The 10,566-nt window shown below is 35.9% G+C and overlaps 1 protein-coding gene and 1 pseudogene across 2 annotated transcripts in view; both read left to right on the forward strand.

The window, feature by feature from the left end:
* pip (heparan sulfate 2-O-sulfotransferase pipe) overlaps positions 1–8,427 on the forward strand; it is a 101,517-nt gene extending 93,090 nt beyond the window's left edge. For both annotated transcript variants that reach the window (XM_067100164.1, XM_067100170.1), the window contains exons 4-9: positions 1,970–2,158; positions 2,441–2,520; positions 3,437–3,593; positions 4,014–4,129; positions 5,315–5,469; positions 6,420–8,427. In XM_067100164.1, coding sequence (XP_066956265.1) covers positions 1,970–2,158; positions 2,441–2,520; positions 3,437–3,593; positions 4,014–4,129; positions 5,315–5,469; positions 6,420–6,589 — 867 coding nt within the window. In that variant the 3' untranslated portion in view covers positions 6,590–8,427. The remainder of the gene's footprint in view (positions 1–1,969; positions 2,159–2,440; positions 2,521–3,436; positions 3,594–4,013; positions 4,130–5,314; positions 5,470–6,419) is intronic.
* Positions 8,428–10,364: 1,937 nt separating this feature from the next.
* On the forward strand, positions 10,365–10,483 carry LOC136838385 (5S ribosomal RNA; annotated as a pseudogene).
* The last annotated feature ends 83 nt before the right edge of the window (positions 10,484–10,566 follow it).

Below are 10,566 nucleotides of genomic sequence, written 5' to 3' on the forward strand. Positions count from 1 at the left end.
TCTCCCAGCAGCGAAAAGACGTGAGCGGTTTAGTCCGACAGTTCGAGACGTGTAAGGCGTCTGTTATGTTTTTAGAAGGTGTTGGAGTGGCTTTGTTTGTGTGTGTATTAGTCTGTAACACCCATTTGCTTTCAGCAAACCTATCCATTGATTACATACATAATCCCGGGGTGTCTACATGGATAGCAAAGTGTCCGCCCTCTGACCGGCCGGCTGCGGATTTGAACCCGTGACACAGACTTCATATGAAGTCCGAGTCTGCTGCTCTACCGACTGAGCCATTGAGGCTCCATATCTATATATATATATATATATATATATATATATATATATATATATATATATATATATATATATATATATATATATATATATATATATATATATATATATATATATATACACATACATACATATATATATATATATGTGTGTGTGTGTGTATTATATAAATACATACACATATATATGTATATAGTCTATAAATATATTATATGTATATAAAATATATATGTATTTATGTATATAATTATATATATATATATATATATATATATATATATATATATATATATATATATATATATATATATATATAAATTCATCAAAGATTGAAGTTTGTGGAGACCAGAGGTCAGAGAAGCCTCTCTCTGGTATAGTAAAAGAAAGTGGAGAAGCTTCGAGGAGGAGATGCGTGTTAGACCGCATAAGTTATGCGCACGCCATGAGCTGTCAAGATTGATGGCGCCAATGATTCATACAACATATGTGCAAAGAGAATGTATTCATGTACAATACATTCACTGTCATCAGATTCTCAAAAATGAGGCTGCAAAATAGTGTCAGTGCCTAGCTTCGTATGCTCACATACGGTCGTTGAACTGTGCAATAAGATGACGTTAGTTTGAAAGGAATGGAAAAGGGAAAATAGAGTCTAGTTAAAAAGGATGAGGCAGACCACTTACATATTTATTATTCAATTTTGACAGTCAGGGAACTCAACACATTTCTGCTTTCAAAGCCAAAAGACTAATTTCTAGCACCAAGACTAATGTTTCTTCCCCGAGTCTTTGCTTAAGAAGACATACACACATAAACCTTGATATTAACAAATACAGTTCAAAACCCAGTATGTAAAAAGATTACCTCAAAGAGATGCATTTCGAACTCAACATTATCTACGCCTATCAACATAAAGGAAAGATAATTAGGGTCGACCTTCTTACACACATACAAAAGCTTCTTCCGGGGGGTTTCGTAACTATATATTCCTTTGTCCGTATTAGTCAAAAATACATTTTTGCTCTCTGTGATTGATTCACTAATCCCTCTTTACTCTTTCCTTAGCGTTGAATGACCCTGTGGGTCCCAGCGCTTGGCTTTATGCTTAAATCCCATATTGCATTAGCTGGAAGAAATGTAAGGACACATAACTAGCATCAAACTCGAGGATACACAGTGAATAACTAGACGAAGGTAAAAGGGGAACTAAGCATTAGCTCCGCGTCGGGTATTTCCTTTAAAATTGTTCTTTTCCTATAATATTTTGGTTGCTTATCAAGAATTTGCCTTTCATTTTTTGTCGGTCGACTGTAATTGACCTGTAATTAACCTCAGAGCTGATTATGTTTTTGTATGCTGGCCATCCTGGAATGCTATCACGCATGCACAGTTTTAGGGGAACTTTTGGTGAAAAGTGGAGTTTCCTTTACCGGGGGCGTGGGGCGGAGGGCCCCCCCCCCCGCCTAAGTAACACGTCCTTCGAGGTTAGGTTAGGGTACGTTAGGTTAGTATGGTTCCATTTATAATAGATTTCCTTAGCCAATCTCTTCTTCAACACATGGCATATCCATAATGACTTGCTCATACACTGAACCGTTCCATACAGTCCGTGCGGAGCTATTACTTAGAAATACCACGAGATGCAACCCTTTGTTAACAAATTATTATTTTTATCTTAAATCTGCAGATTGACCCCATGACCCTCAACAATACCGGCAACCACAAGAAGCTGACACTCGTCTTCAACAGGGTGCCCAAAGTGGGCAGCCAGAGTACCATGGAGCTCCTGAGGGCGCTCAGTTACAAGAACGGCTTCACCTTCCACAAGGACAGGCCTCAGAAGGTCGAGAATATCAAACTGAGCGTCAGAGAACAGGTCTGTTGTTTCCTGTGTCAGCTGTTGAATTAATAATATCAATGTGAAAAAAAAAAAAAGGAAGTTGTAACTAAGAATAATAAAAATTCCCTTTTCATGCTGATAAAATAGCTTCATTGATTACCGAGTGGCCAGTAGCTTGGCTTAATTTTGCAACTTGTAATTAAAAAATTCTTTGAAACAGTAATTCAAATCTCCCGTTATTTGGGAGGATTAGAAATGATGACGAAGTGTGACGTCAATTATTTTAATAGCATTGACTTTCTTTAATTTTTCCCATAGAAACGTCTTGTGCAACTAGTAGATGTCTTCAGACCACCATCAGTATACGTCAAACATGTCTGTTACATCAATTTCACAATGTAAGCGGTTTTTCTTACTTTCTGTAAGTCGTAATTGCACATTCCAGTACTAGTAGTTTTCCACAAAGATCTACAATAACGTCGGTTGTGGCCACTAGCGGATCCAGAAAAATTTCATGGGGGTGGCCACCAATTTTCATATATATATATATATATATATATATATATATATATATATATATATATATATATATATATATATATATATATATATATATATATATGTATATATATATACTATTATATATATATATATATTATATTTAATCGATTTTTATATTTTTATATATATATTTTATATTTATTTATGTTATTATTATTTAAATACTTCAATATATTATTTCTTAAATTGATTTTTGAATTTTTTCCCATTTTTTATATTTATGTTATCTAAATCTTCAATATTATTCTATCATTCTTTTTCATAGGGGGCACGTTCCCAGGTCCTCCCCATTCGCTAGTGTTTGTGTATGTGTCAAATGTAAAACTATTTTATTTTCCTTTACAAAGATAGATATGTATGGTACTACAACGCATGTTGAGATGTTATTTTAAATTATGCACATTAATTCATAGAGATGTTCATATTTATCGATTTCATCTCAACAGCTTCAACCTCGTAGGGGGGTAATGCCGTTAGTGCACCTCACGCGGTGCACTGTAGGCATTACTGAAGGTTCTTAGCAGCGTCCCCTCGGTCCCAAGCTGCAACCCCTTTCATTCCTTTTACTGTACCTCAATTCATATTAACTTTCTTCCATCTTGCTATCCATCCTCTCCTAGCGATTATTACATAGTGCAACTGCGAGGTTTTCCTCCTGTTACTTTCAGTTTTCTTTCCAGCGCTGAATGCCTTCATAGGTCCCAGTGCTTGGCCTTTGTCCTAAACTCTGTATTCCGTTCCATTCCTCAACAGCTTCAACGTGTCCCAGCCTCTGTACGTGAACATGGTACGTGATCCAGTTGAAAGAGTGATCTCCTGGTATTACTACGTACGAGCCCCCTGGTATTTCGTGGAACGAAAGCAAGCATTCCCTGAGTTGCCTCTCCCGTCGGCCATGTGGCTTAGAAAGGTAAAGAAGCGAGGGCCCGATATTTAAAACGTTTCTTTCGTATTTTGCAGCTAGACTTTGAGTGAGTAATGCATCATAAGATGTTCAGTTGTTATCCTGAATGTATTATTCATTGGTAAGCATCGTTAATTTCACTTTCTATTCTTTAGGATTCTCAGCATTATCATCATGTGGATATGCCCTTTTACGCGTGCGCGCGCGCTCACACATTCACATAAACACACACCTGCATATAATATATATATATTTCCATTTTAAACTTTTCTCCCTATCATTCAGAAATTTTTTTCGCACCAGAAGTGGTTCATTACTCTCTTCATAACTGGAAGAAATAAAATGAAGTCAAACTACTAGAGAAGACACTGCATGTAACTTCCATGTTCCTTATGAAAGTGTAATACTTAATCTCTCTCATTCCAGGACTACGAAACTTGCGTTCTCACAGGCGACCGAGAGTGTCAGTACAGGGAGGGTGATGAAAGGCCCGATTTTGCCCAGCTGACGGAATTCTTTTGCGGCCAAGACAGAAACTGCACGTAAGTAATCGGCTTTTCATTTCTTTGATGCACTGCTCGTGTTCTCAAGGAAAATGCCTCATTCTTTGTTTCTTTTACTGAGCTACTTTCCCTCTCAGCAACCCCAGTTCCGATACTCCCCCAAGTTCACCTTTTTAAGATGTAGGATTGCTGGAGCTTTTAGGGATCAGCGAGGCAGTTGGGCTGGAAATAAATTGGCTCCTATGTTTTGCCACCATGTTTTTCCCCGATTGGTAAATCATGTACGTAGCTTTCTTTTAAAAGCTTCCTTCGGTTCATCACGAAGACAACTGTTTTAATCTTTCAAACTTCTTACATTGGTTTTGTACACTTCGAAATTTACCTCACTCTCGCTCCTTTCGAATGAATTGACGTTTAATCCTCTTCCTTACAGGACTTTGGATAGGTTTTGAGTTTTGTTACTTGGGCATTTGGAGACTCGGGCTTAAAGCAGTTATAATTACGTCATACTTATTATGGATTGTATGTTGTTGACGGCGTGGCATCTGCTTCCTTTTCTATTTCTGGTTTTCCTGTCCTTTATCAGTGACTTTCCCTTGTATTCTACCAAAGAAACAACTCTTTGCATGTCCTCTCAACATGTTTACATCTTAACCGTCCTCTGTTATGTGGTATCGTTTATCATTCACGTTCAGTTTAGTATTGGTCATTCTCTGTCTGTCAGCTTTGATTTTGAAATATCCTGTGAATGGAATCCTGTAATTTATGTAGTTAAGTTCAGTGCTTCAAGAAACAGTGCCCGTATATTTCTAAACAATTATTTTTTATTCTGTACCATGAAAACGTAAGTCAGCATCTAATTTGTTTAAAATTTTGGGTGGTTACATCAGACTTGTCTTCCCGAGTTCGCATAGGTGGCTACCGTCAGTAGATCTGTTATTTTGTTGTCATATTTTCTTCTCTTCATTCCTTTTATTAAATCTTGACATTGTCCGTGTCTGCTCCTTAAATGAACGCTTCTTTTTAAGATCTGCAGTAACCATTGTGCAGTGAAGTTATGATTCATAACCCTTGCAGGAGGAATTATAAAGATGTTGAAAGTAGGTACTTTTTTACTTATTTTAAATTGAAAAAATAAACATTTTAAAAGTAGGCTCGTTAGGATTTTCTTAGTTCCAGACCACCCTTTTAAAAAATAAATCAATTTTTAAATATCTTTGACAGAGGCTTCAATACTGCCTATGCTCTTCAGAAAGCCAAGGAAAATGTTGAGAAGAATTATGCTGTGGTTGGTGTACTGGAGGACCTCAACACTACTCTAACAGTCCTGGAGCACTATGTTCCACGATTTTTCAAGGGAGCAAAACATTTATATTGGAGTAAGTACATTAAAATTTTACTGCTTGTAATTTTCTCCACAATATAGTAATAGCAAATCTTTCACTTTTCAGAAAATTAAATACGTTTATGTGGAGATAAAGGTTGGCAAATCACTTTTGTCTATAACAGTAGGACGTAAACCCCAACTTTGTTGCGTGACTGCTAACATTCATCTGATTAGCATCTGCTCTTTATGTGAACTCGAGTCCTCTGATACAGCAGTTGACTTGTAAGTGTAGCTTTTCTAGTAAATATATGGCATGCAAATGCAGCCCATATATATTGATTAATCTCAAATTGTATATGGGAAAAATATATAACCTAAGGAATATAATCACATCAGTAATGGACTGGCTTAGTAAAATTATCTGTTCAGTGCTACATTGACTTAAAAAAAAGAATTGGGTCAATGCATTACTGGTTAGTGCTTATGCATTTATGAATGGTTTTATGAAATTTAGGCTGTCAGGCCAAGCACTGGGGCACTTTCGGCCATTTTGCATTAAGGCAGTGAAAAGAGGAAGCTGGAATGGCTGGACAGCAAGATAAAGAGATCCAGAAAATAAAGGTGATGATGTAAAAGAATCTAAATGTGAAATTGGGAGATGATCCACTAAGAAGTAATACAGTAGTCAGAGGTTGGACATCAGGACTGAAGAAAGTGAGCAGAAATGGAGGTAAAGTAAAACACTAAAAAGTGGATGCAGCTAGGAGTCAAAGGGACACTACAAGTACGATTTAATAATGCCTGCTGTACACCACTTAAGGTGCACTGACTACACTGCCCCCTTGCAGGTTAGTGCTTCTGGAGAGCCAACCAACGCAAAAAATTTTTGTAAACCATTAAATTAAACACTTGCATTATTTTGGCTCATGACACCATCACTGAGTCATATGTTTTTCATAATTAATCTAAATATTTACAAATCTATATCTTTTCTTTCCTTAGATGAGGTCCAACGCTTTTCCAAAGTGAATCGAAACATCTACAAGCCACCTGTTTCTGAGAAGATTAAGGACATTGTTAGGAAGAACTTCACCAGAGAAATAGAATTTTACGAATTTTGCAAACGAAGGCTTTACATGCAGTATGCAGCCCTTAATTTACCCATAGAATAGGTGTACAGTATACATTGAATTTATTAGTGTTTTGTGTATGTTACGAATTGCTGTCTGTTGTTTTTTGTATATATATATATTCTTGTGGTAATACTGTACAGTAAGTGTCAAAACTTATGTCTAGATCCTATTTTTTTAAAACTATGGCAATTTTGACTTTCAACTTCTAAAATGAAGGTACATAAGCCTCAGAAACCTGATAAAATCTTATTCTGAAGTGGCAGCAACTTTGCATCGTATTAGGAATACTGTACTTACCATATATAAATTTTTTATAAGAAAATTATATTTCAGGATACCTAGAATGGCAAAAGAGCAGATACTTGACCTACATTTGTCCTACATGCATCATAAAGCACATTCAAACAGTCACTCATATATTTTAGTTTTAAAGCTATTTATTCACTATTGGTTGTTGTAAATATAGAGTACATTTAGGAACATTTATTGTACAGTATCTTTATGCTTCATTGCAGAAAACTCAATTGCCTTCGAAGATTTTTAGAATTATACTTGATTGCAGCTCATACCATTGATTTTTTTTTTTTTTTTTTTGTAAGCAGTGAGTGGAAAATCATATCAACATATGAAACTTTGGTAAAACAGATTTGCCTTGTGTGGTAATATTGTACTTCTAATGGTAATGTTGTTGCCATGCACAGTGATAAAGGTCTTTAACAAATAGAACCAAATTGTCATTAAAATTCAACTCCATTGAATTTTATGTTTTTATGGTGTCACTGAAAATGGCTTGCCTTTTAGATCACCAGGTGGTGATAATGTTGAAAAAATATTTGACCCTACCTTTGAGTCTTTAGTTACATTCCATTTTTATTGTCTTATCATCTTACAGTTCAGTAATTTGCTGTGATAATATCCTTTCATATTTCAGTTTAATCCATTTCATCTTTTTTTTTCGTGAATACTCACTCTGCTCTTATGTTCATTGAGTTTTTAAATGGTTAGTTAGCTACTCATACTTTAAATTCCAGTTAGCAACTAAGCATCTGTATTTTAGAATACAGTTTGTAATGCATTACAGGTTCCATTAAGGATTTACAGATTTATTGTTACCTTATATTTCATGTAACCTATCTAATATTCTTCTTAAAGGTTACTCAGGATTTTTTTTTGGTTTCATATACTGACAACTTACTGTATGAAAGACATTCTTCACATTGTATGAAGAATTAGAAGTTTTTAGTACAGTATGTGATTAGAAGTTTTTAGTACAGTATGTGATTATCTAAAATACTTGAAACCAACTTATTGGTACATTACTTCAGATTTGGTATTGACAAGGTTGCAGCTGAAATTTCCAATTGTATACAATTTTTTTTATAATTTCATGTTATTTATTTTTTACAATTTGAAAACAGAAGATAGTGCAATAGTAATTCCATTTAGACATATACAGGGTACATGCAGATAATATTTAATTAGCCACTTGGAGATTGTGTTTTTGCTGTGTACTTTTGATCTAAAGAAATTCTGCTAATTACCTAATGTAATCAGGTTCTTGTAGTATTATATAAACAGGTACCTGTACTCATAGTATTACAGTACTATATGTTTTACTCACAGACTGGGATATGCTGTGTAAGTCATATTTATATTTTTATGAAGTTGCTTATAAACTAAGATTTTTATTCGTTGCTCACTTTATCATTCATTTCATCATAATCATTGACTATTTTAAGTACTATGACTTTAATAAAACTGCTTTCATTTCCTTTACTTTTTCCCTTTCCAAACAAGGATGCAGGTTCATCTCTTTGTTAAGAAATATTTCCCTGACACTTTTGTTGAGTCAATTTCAATAAAAATTTTTGTATCTACAGAATTTTTCCTTGACATCTTAAAGCTGATATAAATCTTAAAAATACCAGGTACATCAAGGTTAATTATAACATTTTCTCCAAAACATATGAGCTTAAGATGTTAGGGCTTGAATTTTCCAGTATTATTTACTCGTTCCAATTTCAGTGCTTTACTATGGTGCCGTGTGCCAGTGTTACTGGTCATATGATCAAGCCAGGCCTTGTCTATTGAGCCAACATTCCCCAAGCCCTTTAGAATAAAAACACAGATTGTCTGTCCATCGTATGGAACACAACAAGAAAACTTGGGTGACAGCCATTTTGATCTCTTAAGTTTCCCTCAAGCTTTACAATACTCCTGAAGTGCAGAAATAACTGAAAGACAAGAGGTGACCTTTCAAGATCTTCCTTATAACTGAATATGTTCCTAGCCACCCACAACCTTTGCTTCAGGAATGATTAAGTATTTGTGATATTCCAGGCTCCTCCTAACACATCACTGCTGTAGCCACTTCAAGCATCATCAATTGCCTTAAGTGAACTTATGCTTACCTGACCTTCAGGATGATTCATGCTGCCATTACTGCTAATGCCAACTGCAATACAGTACCATGGTTTTATGGAAAAGCTTAACGAATGCAGATTGTAGAGGCAGTATGCTATAAAGCTCGAGCAGTCAGTGCATGTTGAAAGTCATTATAGAGTGAGATAGTGATGTCAAGGACTTCCCCACTATTATTGAAGAAGTCCAGAATATTCTGAATATTGAAAGGGAAATTGGTGTGAAGGGCTTCTCTAACAAGATCAACAATGACTTCAAGGCAGACAGACAGACAGACAGACGAGTATAGAGAATTAGCCAATGAGGAATCGAGGGCCTAATGAAGTCCTGGACGGAAGATGATGGCGATCATGATGATGAAGAATATGATAGTCAGGTATGAAAATTAATTGGAACAAAGCCTGAGGAATAACACCTACAATTGTCACAAAATTTGTTAGACAATCTTTGACCTGCAACACTAGAAGATCCTCAAGCCTTAATGTCTAAAACTCTTGACAGTGCCATTATCAAGCTTTCTCCAAAACGACAATGTCTGCTGTCAGATCGTGGTTCTTTTGTTGTAGATGATCTGTCTGATGTTCTTTCAGAAGGCTCATGTTAGACTGTCTCACCGCTTGCCAACAGTGCCCCACATCTCATCACCATAAAGCAATCATCACTGTCATTATCAAACTTCTTGTAATTATCATATAAAAGTTATCCAAGAGAAAAAAACAGGATTTTAGTGAGTGTAACTCTTGAACAAAAAAGTATGTTAAGGTGTTGCTGCTAATGTTTACTATGTATATACAGTAGTCAAGATTATAATGGTTGAGTCATTGCTGAATGTGGGCAGACTGTCTTTGTTGTTAAAGTGTGGCTTAGATAAAAAGTATAAAAGCTATTGTAGTTACATAGCAATGACACAGTTTTATGTATTTTAAATAATCAAGGAAGGATTTGTTATAGGTAAAGTAATCAGGGAAGGATTTATAGCCACTAATGTAGGTAAAGTAATCAAGGAAGGGTTTATAGCCACTAATGTATGGAAGAGGATGTGTATAGGGTATGCATACATTGCAAATACCTTACATGGGTCGGTGTTAAAAGACAGTTGGTCTTGGCACCTCGACATTCCGAAAGATTGTTCGACCTTGGAAGACCCCTGTAGGGGATAGTGTCGTCAATTGTTTCATAGTGCAACTGTGAGGTTTTCCTCCTGTTACACCTTTCAAACCTTTTTACTGTCAATTTCCATTTCAGTGCTGAAGGACCTCATAGGTCCCAGTGCTTGGCCTTTGGCCTAAACTCTATGACAAGACCTTGGAAGACAGCTGAGTTAAACCTTCAGTCTTGACACACCAAAGCTGTCACTGTTCGGGTCTGTCCTTCCAGACCGTGGGCATAAACAGCCAAAAGCCATGCCAAACTGGAAGCACTGCTTCTCGTACGATCAGCGAAGTTAAGCAACATTGGTTCTGGCCAGTACTTGGATGGGTGACCGACTGGGAGCATCAGATGCTGTTGGCGTCTATGAGACGTCTTTCACATCCACGGTATAAGTTTTAAGGCTTATGCCTTTCCGCTGTTCTGTGATCAACAGGGTATGATCA

The sequence above is a fragment of the Macrobrachium rosenbergii genome, chromosome 4, assembly GCF_040412425.1.
Source record: "Macrobrachium rosenbergii isolate ZJJX-2024 chromosome 4, ASM4041242v1, whole genome shotgun sequence".
Classification (NCBI taxonomy): domain Eukaryota; kingdom Metazoa; phylum Arthropoda; class Malacostraca; order Decapoda; family Palaemonidae; genus Macrobrachium; species Macrobrachium rosenbergii.